Source organism: Mustelus asterias (genome assembly GCF_964213995.1).
Source record: "Mustelus asterias chromosome 26 unlocalized genomic scaffold, sMusAst1.hap1.1 SUPER_26_unloc_17, whole genome shotgun sequence".
Classification (NCBI taxonomy): Eukaryota; Metazoa; Chordata; class Chondrichthyes; order Carcharhiniformes; family Triakidae; genus Mustelus; species Mustelus asterias.
In genome coordinates this window covers 498,123-519,254 of record NW_027590084.1, presented here as the reverse complement: position 1 = coordinate 519,254, position 21,132 = coordinate 498,123, and the positions used below count along the sequence as shown (strand labels likewise).

The 21,132-nt window shown below is 46.9% G+C and overlaps 1 protein-coding gene across 1 annotated transcript in view; it reads right to left on the bottom strand.

Moving 5' to 3' along the window:
• The window catches only part of LOC144482107 (NACHT, LRR and PYD domains-containing protein 3-like), a gene marked incomplete at its 3' end in the record, with an annotated part of 86,479 nt that overhangs the window by 64,435 nt on the left and 912 nt on the right, over positions 1–21,132 (bottom strand). Inside the window, exons 2-5 of the mRNA XM_078201343.1 lie at positions 12,706–12,801; positions 7,258–7,424; positions 2,670–2,841; positions 2,501–2,566 (exon numbers count right to left, since the gene is read on the bottom strand). Of these exons, the coding sequence (XP_078057469.1) occupies positions 2,501–2,566; positions 2,670–2,841; positions 7,258–7,424; positions 12,706–12,769 (469 nt within the window). The remainder of the gene's footprint in view (positions 1–2,500; positions 2,567–2,669; positions 2,842–7,257; positions 7,425–12,705; positions 12,802–21,132) is intronic.

Here is a 21,132-nt window from a genome sequence, read left to right as displayed (position 1 = left end):
GTGGATGAATTAATTGTGCAAATCGATGCAAACAGGTGTTATGTAATCGGGAATACGCAGACATGACTGCAGGGTGACAAGCGATGGGACATCCAGCCATGTTCATTATCTAGGAAGGACAGTCGACAAGGAAAAGATGTTTTGCTGGTTAAAGAGGAAATTAGCTAAATTATGAGGTAGGATATTAGCTCTGGGTAGTGCTGAAAAGGCTCAGCGATAACACAATTTTAACGTGGATAAGTGTGAGGTCATGCATTTTGGTCGCAAAAATGGGGAGGTGACTTATTATCTAAATGGGGAGAGACTTCGGGGTGCTCCGTTGCAGAGGGATCTGGGTGTCCTCGTTCATGAGTTACAGAAATCTGTGGGTACAGCAGATAATAAAGAGAGCAAATGGAATGTTGGCATTTATAGCTAAAGGAATAGAATATAAAGGGAAGGCAGTATTGTTGAAAATATACAAGGCATTGGTGAGGCTGCATGTGGAGTATTGTGCACAATTTTGCTCCCCTGATTTGAGGAAAGATGGAGTGGCATTGGAAGCAGTTCACAGGAGGTTCACTAGATTTATTCCAGAGATGAGGGGTTTGTCGTATGAATACATTTTGAACAGTTTAGGCCCATACCCTCTGGAATTTAGAAGAATGAGGGGAGATCAAATTGAGGTATTCAAGATGATTAAAGGTATGGATAAAGTAGACATGAAGCAATGCTTCCGCTGGTGGGGCATTCCTGGACAAGAGGCCATAGAATTAGGATATGAGATAGCAAATTTAAAACAGAGTTGAGGAGAAACTACTCCCAAAGTGTTGTGAATCTGTGGAATTTGCTACCCCAAAGTGCGGTGGATGCTGAGACACGAGTAAATTCAATGAGGAGTTAGATAGATTTTTACTTGTTAATGCGTTGAAGGGATATGGGGGAAAGGCAGGAAAATGGGGATGAGGAGCATATCAGCCATGACCGAATGGCAGAGCAGACTTAATGGGCCGAATGGCCTATTTCTGCTCCTATATCTTATGAACGTATGCAAAATGCTAATGCGGGTTCTAGATAGACCCACAAACTGTAGTGATGAGGCTGGGGATGGCACTAAACAGGAAATTCATGACGCATGTGATAAAGGAACATCAGTAATTGTGGGTGATTTTAATCTGCATGTAGACTGGCCAACTGAAATCAGACACAATAACGTAGAGAAAGAATTCCTGGAGTGTATACGGAATGGTTTTCTGGAACATTCTATTGGCAATGGGGACAGTGCTATAGTTCATTAATAGCAGAGCACTTAAAAACAGTGGCAGGATCGGACAGAGTCAGCATGGATCCATGAAGCGGAATTCTTGCTCGACAAAACTACTTGAATTTTTCCAGGGAGTAACAAGTAGAGGTGATGAAGGTGAGCAAATGGTTGCGATTTATTTGGACTTTCAGACGGCTTTTGACACGGTCCCAGGTAAGAGATGAGCATGCAAAATTCAATACATTGATTTGAGGGCAGTGTATGGAGATGGACAGAAAATAAGCTGGCAGGCAGGAAACAGAGTAGCAATAACTGGGTCTTTTTCCAAATAGCCGACTGTGGCTAGTGGGATACCGCACGGATCGGTGCACCGCACGGATCTGTGCTACGACCCGACTGAAAGGGGTTAATAATCACACAAGCTGCGATGAAAAAAAAGTTATTCTGATAAAAGTTTTCACAGAGAAGCAACAAGAAAAGTAGTTTAAGGTGACTGTGATTGGTTTTAATATCTGAATGATGTGAGCTTAATTAATAACTGAGTGGATTGAGGTAACTCCAAAAATGTGATTGGTATATGCTAATTACCCGTGACTGAATTTGAAACTATAATTGTTTATATATTTAGGAATTCTGTATTCTGGCTCGTTACAGACTGTGACCTGTGACTTTCCAGAGTCCTCGCTGTACAGATGATTAAAACAGCTGTCAAGAGAACTCCGTGACTTGGTCCAACTACTTGAAAGACAAAGTTATGATCAATTAAAAGGCGGATATCAGTTATCACAAAACCACTTATTCAAGATATATATTAAGAATTTAGACGAAGAAATTAAATCTAACATCTCCAAATGTGCAGACTACACAAAACTGGGTGGGAGGGTGAGCTGTGTGGAGGATGTGGGCAAATGGCCAACTCCTGCCTCCATTTTCTTTGTTGCTGTGTTTCTCTAAGGTTCATGCTAAGATTTACAGGGTAGCGGGATTCTGCAAGGTGTACACAAGACTTCCAAAATAATAGCAATCAGCAACTTAATTAAGTGGAAAAATGCAACGATTACAAGAGAAATCCTGTGTACTGGAATGAATCTTTGTTTAGTTGAGGATCAATGACAAACCCCAATCATGTTCAGCACTGTTACCCCAGGCTTTAACTTTCTAATTCCCAGATTTTCGCAACCTCTTAAACAAAGGTTGTAATCAATCATTCAGATTCTCAGAAGTGAAATAGTTTATAATCTCCATTTTATCTCTTACCTTTCAGGTGACTGGATAATTCAGATAAACCATGTGTGACGTTCATATAATCAAACGAATCACCACCTGTTTAAATAAATGAACTTCCATGAAATGAGCTCTGTGTAATATTACAGTGATATCGACAGTGTTTCAATGTGAAATTTAATTCACTGTGATTTTACCGTACCAAGCTCCTGTATTTCTTTCAGTATTTTATTCAGCTTTGGGACTCCGTGACGCATTTTCACAAAGGATTCCCACATCAGCCTTCGAGCCCGAGATCCTTTTCCCATCACCAGATTGAGGAGAAGTTTGGAACTGTCCGCCCGGTTTCCCTTATCCACAAGCTCAGTGACTTTCTACGAAGAATAGTAATGAAGAATAATGAGACGCAGAGTGAAAGATAAACACTGAGAATGAGAAGGAAAGGATCTGCTCAGTGATGGGATTTCCCAGTTGCATCAGCTCAGAAATCAGTCACTGGGCCGGGTCCTGATCCATAACGAACACGGACTGAAAATCTCCTCACATCTTACTGCAGTCATTAACGACAAACAAATGTGAATTAACTAAACTAGAATCAAAAATATATTTGCAGAGAGTGAGGAATCACTGAGATTCTGCAGCATTTTAATGTAATTGTTTGCCTGTCTCTCAGTGTCTGACTTGATATCAGGCTCCTGATGAACAATTTGACCCACTTTTCGCTGAAGCCTAATTCCTGCTGCCTCACTGTGTGATTTACTCAGAAATCCAGAGGTGATGAGGCAAAGTCTATTTTCTCTGAGATGGTCAAGAGTCTTTGGAACTCTCTTCCTGAAAAAATGATGGAAGCAGAGTCTTTGAATGTTTCTCAGACAGAGGTAGATGGACTCTTGGTATCAAGGGGCTGATATGTTACAGAGGATAGGGGGGATGCAGATTTGAGGGTATTATTATAAGCCGAAAGGTTATTTAACAGCAGGATAGTATCGAAGAACGAAGTGGCCTATCCCTGTCCCCCATGTGTATGCGAATAAAACAGCGCAAATTAGAACTCAGATGGCAGAAAAATGATTATTCTGATCATTAAGTTATTTAAGTAGCAGGAATTGTAAAATGAAATTTGACTGATAAAGTACCATTGACTAATCCAAGTACCGACTGATGATTTATGTCAGGGAAATGAGCTAATAATAATGGTGAAAAATCTAATCACTTAATCAGTTCTGCACAGTAACTCAAATGCCAGAGACAGAACTTTAAAAAAAAACTAGTCTGTATGAAAGCTCAGTAAGGACGATTGAGGAGTTAGATACTTTTTGACAGATAATATTTAGCTCCTATTCTGGGGCGTGAAGGAGAGTCTGCTGCACAATGTCAGAGTCAGAGCAATGGAGAATTTCAGACTGGAGTTTACAAGAAAGGAAAGGTTCAAATTCATTGACTCGGGTCAAATAGAAGAATGGACATTTTAAATCGAAGGCATCTGAGGACTGGAGCCTATTATAGGTTTATGAGCACACAGTGTTATCTGGAGCATAGTGGGAACACAGTAAAGGCAGCAGAATCTGAGTGGCTGAAGATAAGACGGAATGTAGGAAAACATTGGAACAGCTGAATCTGGGGTGAACAAAGACATGGAACAGGATTCAGCAGGCGCTGTGCTGAGGTAGGGGTACAGACTTGCAGTGTTACGTGCAGAGAATAAGGATATTTCTGCACTGGCAATTATGCAGGAAATGGAGTTCTGCTTGATACTGTATGCTGAAATCACAGATAGTCTGGCTCGGTCTCAGTCAGAGTCTGGGAGAGGAATACAATCAAGTGGTTTGGAGATGGAGTCTGTCGGGGGAACAGGGAATGGCTTCAATCCTTCCCATGTTTAACGGGATTGGGGGAGGGGGTATATAACGTTCCCAAAGCAGAAAATCACAGTGAATAAATTCAATTTCCTGATGTTCCCCCATGAAGAGTGAATTGCCACGATGAGAGCACAGGGACAGCATTTTTTTAAAAAAAATTTCACAAGATGTGGGCATCGCTGTCTCGACCAGCTTTTGTTAGAGCAATATTGATCAGTTCATTCCTTTTCCGCTACATCCTGACTTTTTCCTCTGGTCTCTCCAGTCCCACTCAAACTCTTGCCTTTTTTCTGCCAGTCCACATGAGAGTTAAACCTGAACTGTTCCCCTGTTCTTTGTACAGATACCGACAGATCTATTGTCACCTTTCCATATTGTTTCAGATTCACAATATGTGCAGTGTTATTCACATTTTGTCCTATTTTCCAGCTTCTATTCTATAAAATTCTGAAATTAAAAGATTATTAATACCACTTGTCACTTTGGGAGTAAACTTAATGTTGCGATGTATTAAAAGAGCAATATTGAACCAAGAAACTGAGATACTCCTGTCTCTTCGTTAAAAACATTGGTGGGATCACATTTAGAATATTACATTCAATTGTGTTTAACTCAATACAACAAGCTGATTGCAGCTTCTGATGAGAACAACTCGAACCCATGAGACAATGGTGGGGGTGAGTGGGAGCCAGTGTGTAAAGTGAACATGTCCTCACTGGAAAATAAAAGTTTGAGGGGTGATATGATTGCTGTTTTCCATTGAGTCCAGTTTTTCCAAAACTCAGATGCTACATAATTTAAAACGCTGTCTTGATGTGAACGACAGGCACTATCATCTGTAATTCTTTTAGCCACGTCTGAACCAAAGGAGCTCTGGAGCAGACTGCAAACTCCGTATCTGCGAGCAGGTAATTGCTGAGCAAATACCACTTCAAAACACTGTCGATATACCTTCCATTGTTTTGATAACTGTAAGTAGACGAATAAAATGGTAATAACTCGATTGCATTTGCTCTTTCTATCATGGTCTTTCCTGGGATTTTTTTCCATATTATTGGGTAAATGCCAGTGTTGTAGCTGCACTGAACAGCTTGGCTCACATTGTGACTAGTCCTGGAGCACGAACCTACAGCATTACAGCCAGGATGTTGTCGGTGTCTCTGCACATCATGCCCTCAGTCAATCCTTTATATCATGTGGAGGGAATTCAATTGGCTGAAGACTAGTTTGTGCACTGATGGGGATCTCAGGAAGAGGCGGAGATGAATCACCCAGTAAACACTTGTGGCTGAAGGTGGTCGTGGATGCTTCAGTCTTGTCAGCCACGAGCTGGGATCTGCTGTTTCTGATGTCAATGTTTGTGGAAACCCCCCCAACACATTTGTTGTCTAATTATCTAACATCATATGACTGACATGGCCGGACTGCAAAGCTTTATGCTGTTAGTTGTGGCTCAAGTTGTTTCTCTCTCTATTCCATTGTGGCTGGTTGTAGATTCACCAGGTTGCCACATCATTTTTGTATATTCCTGGTGCTGTTCCTGCAATGCTCTCCGACACAACTCACTGAACCAGGACTGAGCCTCTGGTTTGATTGTAATGCTGGTTTGGTGAGTGTGCTATGCTATTATCTAATAGATTGTGGGGAAATACAATATTGTGACTGATGGCCAACTGTCAGTTTAGAAACAGTCGATATTCAATATCTATTAAATTTAGCACGGGGATAACATCGCAAACAGCAGAACCACTTGTCAGTTTGAAGACAGTACTTCATCTCCGCCAAGGACTGTGCGGTAAGTCTCACTGATACTGTCATGGACTGGTGCATTTGCGACTGCCAGATGGATGGGAACAAAACTAGGATTTTCCACGTTCACTTGCCAAGAGCCACAAGCTCAGTCTGGCTGATCTGACTTTCAAAACTTGTGAAATTCAGTCAGTAAGTGTGCTACTAAACAATCTTGACTGGAAAAATTAAACCCTCTATCCACCGCCCTGCCCCGTCAGCCCCACGAGTAAATTTTGTGCCTGTTATTTTTTTTATCACTTTGTCATGGAAAAGTCCATTTTCATCAACTGAAGGAAGGCAGTGATCAGTAGGAGGTTTTCTTGTCTAAGTTTGACCTCAGGACATAATATTTTGTGGGCTCCAGAGATAATATTGAGGACTCTCCACGTTTATACAATATCACTGGGCTGTAATTTCTGGCAGATCCATCTGGTGGGAACATACACATCCAGGAACAGTAGGGGAGGAGTCTGGGACATTGTTTGATCATCATAGTTACAGGATCATATTGAAAGCGGGTTAGAGCTTGACATGTCTGCGGGATGGGTTCTGCAAAATGTGCTACAAGTCCACAAATGTTAGTGAGGACTTTGCAGGGTCGACTGGGCCATGTAACCGAATCCAGTCCAGCGTGGTGCACCCAGTTTAGTTTATTATATCTTACTGTAGTTAGTTTGCCTCATTTTCTAGGCCATTTCAGAGGTCAGTGAAGAGTTAACTGTGTTACTGTGTATCTGGAGCCACATACAGGCCAGGTTGAGTAAGTGAAGCAGATGTGTTTTGTAATTAACTTTGTTCAAATTCGCAAACAATGAGATTGAACTTGCGTCTCTGGATTATGTGTTCAGATCTCCGTTTGTTCATCCAGTAACATAGCCACTCTGCTGCTGTACCCGTGTGGGGTAAGTTGTGCATCCTTAGAAGAAACTGATGGCTTTAGGTTCCCAAAGCTGTCCATCTCTGAGGTTGTCCTCACCTCATACCTGGGTCTGGTGCAGACTAATAACAGGATTTTCACTGGTCAATAACTTCATTATCAGTGCAGCATCTGATTCCTTGTCTGCTAGAAGATGATGTAGACAGAACTAGCTCTTTCATCATCATTTGTTAATACATCCTGACCTCCTCCCTCCCACTTACCCGATGTTCCTGTCCAGTGAAAATCCTCTCGTATGTTAACGATAAGCTGAACCAATCCACTCCTCCTTCAATCGCCTGTTCTAGTCTGTCCCGGTAGAATTTGGTCAATTGGAACAGTTGGTAATCATCACATTTTGTCAGGAACTGAGTGATTGCGGAGTTCGGATCTGAAAACACAGGTGGAGAAAAATAAACACATTTCTGTCAATGAAACTTCCCTTTACAGGAAGCAACTGAAGGCTCGTGAGCCTCATTATCGAACACCTGTGGGAATACAGAAACATTCAGCAATAACATATTTCACCTTACTCCCAATAACCACCTTTGCCCCAGACCCATTAGTACCCATGGTTAACAAGAGACTACCAATTTCAAAAATAAATTCAATATTTTTTAAAAATCAGTCACTGGATGTGAGGGTTCCTGGCAAGGGCAGTTTGTTGTGAATCCTTAATTGCCATTGGAAAGCTGGTGAGGCACTGACTTGAACCGCTGCAATGTACCTGGTGTATGTACATTCAATTTTGGTGGGAAGGTAATGACAGAATCTCTATCCAGTGACAGTGAAGGCATGGCTCTCTGGTTCCAAGTGAGGGTGTTGTGTGGATTGGAGGAAATCTGTAATCAGTGAGAGTGATCTTCCCATCTTTCTGCTGTTATTGTCCTTCTGGTTGGGCAGAAATCGCAGGATTGGAAAGTGTTGTTAAAGGCGATTTGGTGAGTTGCTGCAGTCCATCCTGTAAATGATGCATATTGCTATCTTTGTGCATTGGTGGCAAAGGCAGTTATGTGGAGAATGGGCTGCTGATCAGGTGGGCTACAATCTCCTAAGTGGTGTAGAACTTCTTGTGTGCTTGTGAAGTCACAGTTATCAGGCAAGTTGCAAGTTTTCCATTACACCTCAGTTGGGCAACACAGTGGCGAACACTCCTGCATCACAGTGCCAGGGACCCAGGTTCGATTCCCGGCTTGGGTGATTGTGCGGAGTCTGCATGTTCTCCCCGTGTCTGCGTGCGTTTCTTTTGGGTGCTTCGATTTCCTCCCACAATCCGAAAGACGTGCTGGTTAGGTGCACTGTCCATGCTACATTCTCCCGCAGTGTACCTGAACAGGTGCCGGACTGTGGCGAGCAGGGGATATTCACAGTAACTTCATTGCAGTGTTAATGTAAGCTTACTTATGACACTAAAAAAATAAACTTAAAAGAAACATTGTACTTTGTGGATTGTTGACTCTAAGGAGACAGGAGGTGACTAACTCTCTGCAGAATGCCCAGACTCCAACCTGCTCTTGTTGCCACAGCATTTATATAGCTGATTAGTTTCTGGTCAAAGGCAAGGTGACCAACTATGAGGTAAGGAAATAGCTTCGGCATCAGAATGGGGGTGAGGGTGGGGGGAAGGATGCTTCCAAATCTCTAGTGCTGGGGCAGGTATAGGGGGATGGGGCAGGTCACTCCCAGACATGTCAGAGCTACCTAGAACATAGAACAGTACAGCACAGAACAGGCCCTTCGGCCCATGATGTTGTGCCGAGCTTTATCTGAAACCAAGATCAAGCTATCCCACTCCCTATCATCCTGGTGTGCTCCAATTGCCTATCCAATAGCCGCTTAAATGTTCCTAAAGTGTCTGACTCCACTATCACTGCAAGCAGTCCATTCCACGCCCCAACCACTCTCTGAGAAAAGAACCTACCTCTGACATCCTGCCTATATCTCCCACCATGAACCCTGTAGTTATGCCCCCTTGTAATAGCTCCATCCACCCGAGGAAATAGTCTTTGAACGTTCACTCTTTTTATCCCCTTCATCATTTTATAACCCTCTATTAAGCCTCCCCTCAACCTCCTCCGCTCCAGAGAGAACAGCCCGAGCTCCCTCAACGTTTCCTCATAAGACCTACCTTCCAAACCAGGCAGCACCCTGGTAAATCTCCTTTGCACTCTTTCCACATCCTTCTTATAGTGAGGTGACTAGAACTGCACACAATATTCCAAATGTGGTCTCACCAAGGTCTTGTTCAGTTGGAGCATAACCCCACGGCTCTTAAACTCCAACCCCCTGTTAATAATCCCTTAATAATCTCTCCACTCATGCTGTTTTCTTTCTTAAAGACTTGATTAGTTGTAAGTATTCGCATTCCAACCATTATTCATGTAAATTGAGTTTGTGTCTTTATATGCTCTGTTTGTGAACAGAATTCCCACTCACCTGAAGAAGGGGCTTGCAGCTCCGAAAGCTTGTGTGGCTTTTGCTACCAAATAAACCTGTTGGACATTAACCTGGTGTTGTTAAACGTCTTACAATAACAGCTAACACACTATAGGTCTTCTTCACAGCTCTAGCCACTTGAGTGGCAACCTTCAGAGATCTGTGGATGTGGACCCCAAGATCTCTCTGTACCTGCCAGAAAAGCTGCACCTCGGTTAACACACACAATGCATGTGCTGAATTTGAAGCACAAATTACAGGACAACAAGCGTCCAAGCAGGAGACAACCCAGAGACACAGGGTTCATATATGCGACGGTCCCGAAAATCTGGGATGGTTGGTCACCCTGGTCAAAAACAATGCCCAGAATATCAATAATGGCCAATATAGTGATGGTAATGCTGAATTGGCTGCCAAGTGGAGGTGGCATGTAACATTTGTGTCACACAAGTGCCATGGTGTAATGATGTCTAACAAGAGAGAATCTGAGCACATGCATTCCCTCCTGAACCAAGGCAATATGTGGCATCCACAAGGTGTGCTGCAACAACTCACCAATGATCCATAGAACCATAGAATCCCAACACTGCAGAAGGAGGTTATTCAACCCATTGAGTCTGCAGCAACTCTTCGCAAGAGCATACTCCTTTGGACCATTGCCCTATCCCTGTCATCTCACACATTGATCATCGCTAATCCACCGAACCTAAACATGACCAATCGACCTAACCAGCACATCTTTGGAGCGTGGGAGGAAACCAGAACATCAGAAGAAAGCCGCACATACACGGGGACAACATGTAAACTCCATACAGTCACCCAAGGCTGGAATCGAACTTGGGTCTCTGGCGCTGTGAGGCAGCAATGCTAATCACTGTTCGATATCATCTTCCAAAACCATGACCTCGATCTCCTGGTAGCGCAGCGGAGGCATGGGAACACATCACCTGAAGGTCCCCTCCAAGCTATATATCCTGACTTGGAATTATATCCTGCCTCACTCCCTGTTACTTGGTCAAAATCCTAGAACTCCTTTTTCAATATACCGTGAGTGTCCCTGCACCACATGGACTGCAGCATTTCAAGGTAGTGGCGGTGAATCATCACCACCTTTCAAGGGAAGATAAGAGGGGTAATAAATGCTGGCCTCATTATCAAGGCTCAGATCCCTATAATGAATCCGAGAAAAATGCCTCACCTGCTTTGCGGACGGCAAAGTGGTACAGTGACAAGCACTGCTGCCTCACAGCGCCAGGGTACTGAGCAAACTGCAGGAACTATGGACTGACAAATCTCCAGGTCCTGATGGACTTCATCCCAGGATCTTAAAGAGGAGGCTAATGAGGCAGCAAATGTGTTGCTGTTAATTTCCTACAATTCCCTAGCTTCTGGAAAGATTCCATCAGGCTGAAGAACCAGTAAATTTAACCTGTGTATTCAATAAGAGATGGAGGCAGAAAACAGGAATCTACAGGCCAGCTAGTTTGACGCCTGTCGTGGGTAAGGTATACAAATCGATCACTAAGAAGATTAGAGCCGGGTATTTGAAAAACTCAAGGAAATTTGAAAAACTCAGGATGGTTTTGTGCAAAGAAAGTTGTGTTTAACTGATTTATTGGCATTCTATGAAGGAGTAATGTGCTCTGTAGATAAAGCAGACCCTGCAGACACGCTGCACTTGGATTTCCAGAGCCCATTTGCGAAGGTGCCATGTCAATGTTTTGCAGAAAATAAAAGCTCACAGTTTAGGGGGTAACATATTAGTATTGACAGAAGATTGGCTGACAGAAAACATAGAATATTTATGAATGGGTGTTTTTCTGATCGGCAGGATGAGACAAGTGGAGTCCCGCAGGGGTCTGTTCTGGGGTCTCAACTTGTTACAATTCAGATCATGCAATAAATGAAGTGAAGGCATCACGGCTAAATTTACAGAAGACACAAAGATTGGTGGGAAAGTATGTTGTGAAGGATTTCCCTGCCATGCTCGCCCCAATGCCGGAAAATCCCGCCTGAGGTCAACGGACCTTTGCATGATCCATGTCCCGCCTGCTCCGATTCCTGTGACAGGCAGCACGGGAAAATTCCACCAAAGGAGGTTGCGCATAGTTGAGTGAGTGGGTTACATCTGACAGATGGAATATTATGTGGGAAAATGCAGAGTTGTTTGTTTTGGCAGGAAGAATAAGAAAGCAGAGTATTGTTAAACAGGAGAATGGTTCCAAAATTTAGAGCTGCAGACATGAGTCACAAGAAGTTAATATGTAGGTGCAGCAAGTAATGAAGGCTAATGGAATGTTCTCCTTCATTACGAAGGGAATTTAATTCCAAAAGGATATTATGCCTTAGCCATGCAGGGAATTGGTAAGACCACATCTCGAATATTGCATGCAGTTTTTGGGCTCCTTATTTAAGGAAAGGATGTAAAAGCATTCGAGGCGATTCAGAAGAGGTGATTCCCAGAATGAGCGGGTTGTGTTATGAAGAATCGTTGCATAAACTGGGACTGTTTCCACCAGAGTTCAGAAAAGTGAGCAGTGACTTAACTGAAGTATTTAAGATGCTGAACAATATTCTCAACAAGGACATGAAAATGATTTGTAATCTTCTGGGGAAGTCCAGAACTCGGGGGCACTGTTTTATCATTAGGATCTGGCTTTTTACGTCAAAGATGAAGAGATTTTTTCTCTCAGAGCTGATGTGGCCCTCTGGAACTCTCTGCCTCAGAAGTGGTTGCAGGTGGCCGGTCATTAGATATTTTAAATTGGAGGTGGATACATTGTTGTTCTGCAAGTGAGCCAAATGTTATTGAGGATAGATGGGAATGTGGATTTCAAAACACGAATAGACCAGTGAGCTTATCCTCCCGGCCCCGCCGCACCTGCCCAACACCAGCCTTCAGCACACTGTTCACTGCTCCACCAATGATAGATTGCTTCTCTCCTTCGTTAGCTGCTGATGCTCTCACTAGTCGGCCGATCAGCAGCAAAAGGGGGAGAGAAACAACCTCTGAATTTTAATTGGAACTCAGCTGCTTGACAACAATTTGAAAATGGTCTCTGGAACCATGTAGAGGAGCTTCACGGGTCACACCCGGCCCCTGGGCCAAACCTTGGTTAAACCTGCTCCAGATGGTCACGCACTCCAACTTTCTACTCAGTCCCTGTCCCGTTCCCTCTTCCTGTGTGAGCTGCAGACAGGATTGGAATTATATTTGTATTGCTTTGTGATCCTACCTGTGTCCATGCCAATTCTTGTTGAAGATGTTTGATATTCTCCCCTGTTTGAAGCTTCAGCCATGATATTGACAGACGTTCCCTGAATCTGAGACTCTGTAATGAGGATAATATCAATGTCAGGGTCAGATGTTAATACGAAATCAGAAGCAGAGGGCTGAGATCTTTACTGGTGTGTAAGATATATTTCAGAATATTACAATCTTACGTGTTACCGCGATATTAGTAGCAGTGGTAGCGGCGCAGTGGTTAGCACTGCTGCCTCACAGCACCAGGGATCCGGGTTCATTTCCCGGCTTGGGTCACTGCACGGTCTGCACTCCAAAGATGTGCAGGATAGATTTCTTGAGAACCTGTAAACCGATACAATTTACAGCTGCCTTGGCAGCACGGTGGCACAGTGCTCACAGCGCCAGGGACCCGGGTTCAATTCCGGCCTCGGGTGACAGTGTGGAGTTTGCACATTCTCCCCGTGTCTGCATGTGTTTCCTGCGGGTGCTCCATTTTCCTCCCACACTCCAAAAGATGTATGGGTTAGGCTGATTGGCCATGCTAAGTTGCCCCATAGTGTCAGGGGGATTAGCAGGGGAAATATGGGATAGGGCCAGGGTGCAGGCTCGATGGGCTGAATGGCCTCCTTCTACACTATTGGGATTTTATGTTCTCCCAATGTCTGCATGGGTTTTCTGCGGGTGCTCCGGTTTCCTCACACAGTCCGAAAGATGTGTGCTGACTTGCGGACTTTCACAGTAACTTCATTACAATGTAACGTAAGCCTATTTGTGACAACAATAAATAAACTTTGAAAACTCTGAGATTTGACAGCAGTTTCACAAAATACCAGTCGTTCTCATCAGATTCCTTGAAAAATCCACCCTTCACTCTGACAAGCCATTGTCCCATCTCCAGTTTCCCCTTCCCTCTTCCAAGTAATTGAACATGTTGTTACCTCCCAAATCCATGACTATTTTTGCAATAGCACCACCCAGTCATGTTTATACCCTGTCACAATGCCACCACTCCTCTTAAAATCACAAATACTATCGTATCCGACTCTGACAAAAGCCAATGAAATATCTTCATTCACCCGTCTGCAGCCTTTACCATGCCAACCTTCTCCAATGCCTGTCTCTTGTCGTCCAGCTGAGTAGAAATGCATCAAAGGCACTTGGTTCAATTTTTACCTGTTACTTTCCATCCAGTGAATCAGTAACACTGGTCTCTCCCACACCATTATCTTTATCATTGGCCCTCTTCTATTTCTCATCAACCTGGAAGCAGGTTCCACATGTAAGCTGCTGATATCGAGCTCTACAGTCTCACTGCTCTGAAACTCTGCTTCCTGAATCCTAACTCGCACTAAGTCTCATTCCCTTCACCTTTATACACCACTGACACTGACTGACAGCCTGACAACATTTCAATTTTAAATGCTCAAATCTCTCCACGGCCCATCCATTCCTATTCACGTCATATCAACAGAAAATGCTGGAAAATCTCAGCAGGTCTGACAGCATCTGTGGAGAGAGAACAGAGCCAAAGCTTCGAGTTTGGGTAACACTTCAGAGCTTTATTCAGGAATTGTTAACACTATAGGGTGTAATGTTGCATTGCCCAGTTACCGATCCAAACGGCAGATAGCATCATCCCAATGACGTCATGCAATTAAGAACATAGGACATAGAACAGTACAGCACAGAACAGGCCCTTTGGCCCACGATGTTGTGCCGAGCTTTATCTGAAACCAAGATCAAGCTATCCCACTCCCTGTCATCCTGGTGCGCTCCATGTGCCTATCCAATAACAGCTTAAATGTTCCTAAAGTGTCTGACTCCACTATCACTGCAGGCAGTCCATTCCACACCCCACCCACTCTCTGCGTAAAGAACCTACCTCTGATATCCTTCCTATATCTCCCACCACGAACCCTATAGTTATGCCCCCTTGTAATAGCTCCATCCACCCGAGGAAATAGTCTTTGAACGTTCACTCTATCTATCCCCCTCATCATTTTATAAACCTCTATTAAGTCTCCCCTCAGCCTCAGTGTATAAGATGGACAATTACTCACTTAAAGTGCCCTTGTTCAGCTGCAAGGCTGCTGATATGAAACAACTAAAATACTAAGAATATAAACCAGTAACTGACATCAGCCCTGCGACATCTCTGCCCTCCAACTTCCCCAATCTGACATGTTGAGGATAATTTGTCCACAATTGAGAGCAAATTCTGAGCTCTGGAATTCACTCCCTAAAACCCTCGGCCGCTTTTCCTGTCCCTCCTCCTCTCAGGTTTGCCTTAAAAAGATGAACAAAATGACCAAAATTGGTCACCTGCCCAGCTGCTCCTTTAATTGTCCCGGGGCCTTTGCTTCCCATTGAATTTTCTCTTGGAAACTGACTTGAAACATTTTACTACTCTGATGTCTAAAGAGGGTGGGGATTGTGATCGGCAGAGTGGAGTTCACTCATTTCAACAACTCACACAGTTATCAACATCCAATAATAAATATGAACATTTATTGAAAGGAATTCAGATCCTCAGCAAAACAGAAAAGAAAGGAAATAAACACCGAGCTCACCTTTGATCCGAACTTTACACACAATGGCCGGAGTTTTACTGCCTCGCCCGCCCCGGAATCGGAATCTCGCCCGAGCCAGGTTGTAAAATCCCCCCAAATATACCCTTATTTAAACTGGGACAGCTAACCAGTTTCCCAGGGAAAGACTCAACACAGTGTATAACATGTACAATCAGATTACCAGAGCGGATTCTCATACAGATCAAAGTTTAACCCAAATGAGGGTTTTCACATAGTCCAAGGTCAACAACAAAACACATTCCGCTCACAGCAAATTCTTCACTCTCCCAGGCACCATCCTCACATTCACTCAGTCTCCTGCCTCTTTAGCAAGACTCAGTGCTCTGCTTATATAGTCCAGCAAGGCAACACAGCTAATCCTCATTGCACTGATCCCTGATAGGGATGCTCCTTCAGTCTGCCATGTGGCTTCCAGGTTGCATTCAGTGGGCATCTTGGCAGTGGACCCAGTCAATAAACTGGAGAATATTATGGGAAAGTACTGCCCTTCTACACACAGCCACTGGTGACATAATATTTACGGTAAAGGTGCTATACAAATGCAAATTGTTGCATTTTCTCTATTTGTGTCACTGTCGAGCCCTATAGCTGTAACCCATTCAAACTCAGTCTCTGTCCTCTCCTTCCACTGTTGTGGAAATGTAAAAGTGAGTCAGCTCATCGAACCAGCCCCACACACCAGCCCCGCCCTCCGCCGACCCGGCCTCACACCCTGACTGAGCCTCGCTCCCCGCCGACCCGGTCCCGCCGCCTGCTGACCCTACCCCGCCCCCTGCCGACCCAGCCCTGCCCCCTGCCAAAGCGGCCCCGCCCCCTGCAGTCCCAGTCCGGCCCCCTGCAGTCCCAGCCCCCCCCCCGCTGACCCAACACCGCCCCCTGCCGACCCAGCCCCGCCCCCTGCCAAAGCGGCCCCGCCCCCTGCAGTCCCGCCCCCTACAGTCCCAGCCCCCCCCCGCTGACCCAACACCGCGCCCCTGCTGACTCAGTCCCGCCCCCTGCTGACCCAGCCCCGCCCCCTGCTGACCCAGCCCCGTCCCTCCGCCGACCCGTCCCGCCACCTGCTGACACAGCCCCGCCCCCTGCTGACCCAGCCCTGCCCCCTGCCAAAGCGGCCGCGCTCCCTGCAGTCCCAGCCCGGCCCCCTGCAGTCCTAGCCCCACCCCCTGCTGACCCAACACCGCCCCCTGCTGAATCAGTCCCGCCCCCTGCTGACCCAGCCCCGCCCCCCTGCTGACCCAGCCCCGCCCCCCCCGCTGACCCAGCCCTCCCCCCGCTGACCCAGCCCCGCCCCTTGCTGACCCAGCCCCGCCCCCCCGTTGACCCAGCCCTCCCCCCCGCTGACCTAGCCCCGCCCCCTGCTGACCCAGCCCCGCCCCCTGCTGACCCAGCCCCGCCCCCCGCTGACCCAGCCCTCCCCCCCGCTGACACAGTCCCACCCCCTGCTGACCCAGCCCCGCCCCCCCGCTGACCCAGCCCTCCCCCCCGCTGACCCAGCCCCGCCCCCTGCTGACCCAGCCCCGCCCCCTGCTGACCCAGCCCCGCCCCCCGCTGACCAAGCCCTCCCCCCCGCTGACCCAGCCCCGCCCCCTGCTGACACAGCCCCGCCCCCCGCTGACCCAGCCCTCCCCCCCGCTGACTCAGTCCCGCCCCCTGCTGACCCAGCCCCGCCCCCTGCTGACCCAGCCCCGTCCCTCCGCCGACCCGTCCCGCCACCTGCTGACCCAGCCCTGCCCCCTGCTGACCCAGCCCTGCCCCCTGCCAAAGCGGCCCCGCCCCCTGCAGTCCCAGCCCGGCCCTCTGCAGTCCTAGCCCCACCCCCTGCTGACCCAACACCGCCCCCTGCTGAATCAGTCCCGCCCCCTGCTGACTCAGCCCCGCCCCCCCGCTGACCCAGCCCCGCCCCCCCGCTGACCCAGCCCCGCCCCCCGCTGACCCAGCCCCTCCCCCTGCTGACCCATCCCCGCCCCCCCGCTGACCCAGCTCTCCCCCCCGCTGACCCAGCCCCGCCCCCTGCTGACCCAGCCCCACCCCCTGCTGACCCAGCCCCGCCCCCCGCTGACCCAGCCCTCCCACCCGTTGACCCAGTCCCGCCCCCTGCAGAACCAGCCCCGCCCCCCCGCTGACCCAGCCCTCCCCCCCGCTCACCCAGCCCCGCCCCCCCGCTGACCCAGTCCCGCCCCCTGCTGACCCAGCCCCGCCCCCCCCGCTGACCCAGCCCCACAATCTCAGGTGGCAGCGTACATGGACAACACAGGAACTTCGGGACATGAGCTCCTTGCGAACATGGAAAAGGTCCAAAGGCAAGTTTTGGAGCTTTTGGAATGCATGAAAAGGGACAAATATGTCTTCCAAACAACCGCGCTGTCCCACCCAGGCTATGGAGTGGGTGGCAAGAGTGTCCATCTGGTGGAAGCGAAGGCCAGGTCGTGCCTGCTCCAACAAACCCCATAGAATTGAATTCCATCCTGGGATTAGTGAATTATTACAGGATGTTTATTCCTAATTGAACTTCCCTGTTGGGCCCTGAATGTCCGACCATGGTCTGGTGGCTGGGAGGGGGTGGTCTGGGGGCTGGGAGGGGGTGCTCTGGGGGCTGGGAGGGGGTGGGGTGTGGGGGGGGGGGTGCGAGGTGGCGGCGATGCAGCTGGAGGTTAAACAGCAACTTTTGTCCTCTAATTCATTTTGACTCCAAATAGGACCTTACTTTGACATGCGATGGTTTCCCTTAACCTCAATGCCTTTGCCGGTATCCAGGACTGGACACAAAAAGACCCAGTCCCCTGAGAATTGAAAGCATAATCCTCTGTGGGCGATTCAGTGGGCAGCCCTGAGACAATGTGATACACTACTGGACAAGGAAAGACAAACTCAGTGTTGAGGATGGCATCATCCTGTGGGTTCCACATAGTTGTCGCTCACCCAGAATGATATCGGATCCTTATGGAATTACACCACAGCATGCCGAGATTTAGCAGCACGCCGAGATATCGCTGCACCCCACGATTTCGCAGGACCCTGAGATTTTGCAGCCCTCCGAGATATCGCAGCCCCCCGAGATTTCAAAGATGGAAACGCTCGACTGGAGCTACGTATGGTGGCCCGGGCTTGACACGGGTATTATTGACTTGGTTCAACACTGCGAGTTGTACCAGGAGAATCAAAAACTGCCACGAAGCCTCCCGACATCCATGGGAGTGGTCTGTTAGGCCCTGGGTATGGTCCAGTTAGACTCCGCTGGGCCTTTTTTTGGGCCCAATGTTTCTGATCATGGTCAAAGCACATTCCAAATGGTTGGAGATACATCAGATGAACTCCACCACTTCCCAGGTTACCACTGAGAACCTACGACAAAGTTTCAGCACGCACAGGATACCTGAAATCCTGCTCTCTGACAATTGCACTGCCTTCACAAGCATCGACTCTCACACCGTCATGCTTTCCCATGGCATCAAACACATTAGGACAGAACCCTATCACCCATTATCAAATGGTGCAGACTTTTAATCTGGGCATTAAGAAGCAACCTGCGGTGTCCATAGAGACCAAACTGGTGCGATTTCTATTCAACAACATGCCAACCTCTCATACAACAACTGGAATCGCCCCAGTGGAATTATTAATGGGACGGAGGCTTCAAACAAGACAAAGGTTTATTTTCCCAAACCTGGCAGGGAGGGTGGAGTCCCAACGGAAGACCCAGAAGAAGAACCAGGATTCTGTGCAAACAGAAAGAGCATTTAAGACATGTGGCCCAGTACATGTCAGGAACTTGAAGGTCAACATCCATTGGGTCCTCAAGATTATAACAGAAAAGACAGGGCCCATGTTGTACAAAGTCCAAGTGCAGGTCAAGATAATCAGGAAACTGATGAACCATCACCGGAATAGGGAACCTGTGTCAGTACAGGCGTCAGTACCAGTCACAGGCATGGCCACTGCCAGCGACGAGCCACAGATGGAGATCAGCCGGGGCGGCGGGGGGGGTGGGGGGGGGGGGGGGTTGAAAATCAGTTGGCTCCACCCAGGCCAGCAGTTGTAGACTCAGGGCCTATTTACACTCTACAGCAGTCGAATGGCACTCAACTGCCACTGTAAATAAATGGGTGTTTGGTGATGGAAAACTGGCCTTGGTATCATTACTACTGTGGTGAACTATCGTTGGTTCCCACTGGATAGTACTGAGCCAGGGTCTGGCCAGTACTACAAGGATGTACATATGTTACTGTTGGGTTGTGCTACTTGTTGCTGTTGGGGTTAGGGTGGGGTTGTTACACCTTTGTACTGTAGTGTTGTGGTACATCCCAGTCGGGCTCCGCCTCCTGGGAGAGGTATAAAAGTCCCTGCTCGGGCCGGGACCCCTTCAGTCTGGGATCGTGTATATAATTACTGGCTGCTTCATTACAGTAAATAAAAGCCTTTCATTTACCGAGCTCCTGGCCTCGTGTTTGAGAAGCGCATCAACTACACCTTGATATTATTTATTTTCATGGATATTAAAATAGTTTTAAATTCAATGAGCAGGCTCCGATATCTGCACTGGCTTTTTGTGAGAACAAGGTTAAAGTTTTCTCACTCTGCGTATTCTTTCTTCAATCATTGATCTAATTCCATTGAAGGATGTCGGGTTCTGTTCTGAACCGCTGCCCAAACCATCCCCTCCCAGTTTAACGCACTGTTTGATCTAACAATTTAATCCTGATGGTACCACAAGTAACCCGTTGTGTGTTACTGAATGGGTATTTGTTTCCTAACCACACAATCCTTCAGAACATGAACAGTGCTTGCTTTCCTATAACAGGATTTAATATCATTTTAATGAATGGAATTGACAGGATCTTACAGAGAAGGAATTATCAGTTGAGGTAAATCAACAAATGGGGGCAGCATATTAAATTATACCCAATGCTGATTTAGTCTCAGAAATATAACCAGTTGAACTAGTCTATCAGCAGCTCAGTCCTTTCATCTCAGGTATTAACCAAACAATACAGCTCAGCTCCACCTGGAGCCATTGTGGATGGCTGGAAAGGAATTCAAAGCGGAACACTGTGAGCTCCAACTAACCTCATGATAGTGGCCTGTAAAAACATATTCAAACTGAATCCAACATTTACTGATTTCTGTACCAAGAATCAGTCTCAGCATGGCCATCTGTCATTAATGTCCTACTCAATTCAAATCTGTCGCTTTTAAATCCAAAGTGTATTATCTCACATTGTGCCCCAAGAAGCTCCTCCCACAATCTCGTCATTCTGTCTGTGGAGATCCTGTGCTCCCTGTCCCTGGTTAATCGCATCACCTCTTATTCAAAATGAGAGGGATGGTGGGGAATAGAAACAAGTTGAGCTGTGAGGGTCCCAGTGTTGAATAAACTGTTTCTCAGTTACTGTCTGAGCTCACAGTTAGATAATAGCTACAGCCACAAAGGATGGATTCACTGCGGGGAGCTCACAGTGAGATAACAGCTAAAGCTGCAAAGGATGGATTCACTGCAGGGAGCTCACAGTGAGATAATAGCTACAACTGCAAAGGATGGATTCACTGCAGGGAGCTCACAGTGAGATAACAGCTACAGCCGCAAAGGATGGATTCACTGCAGGGAGCTCACAGTTAGATAATAGCTACGGCCGCATAGGATGGATTCACTGCAGGGAGCTCACAGTTAGATAATAGCTACAGCTGCAAAGGATGGATTCACTGCAGGGCGCTCACAGTTAGATAATAGCTATAGCCACAAAGGATGGATTCACCTAAGGGAGCTCACGGTTAGATAATAGCTACAGCTGCAAAGGATGGATTCACTGTGGGGAGCTGAGGTGCATAAT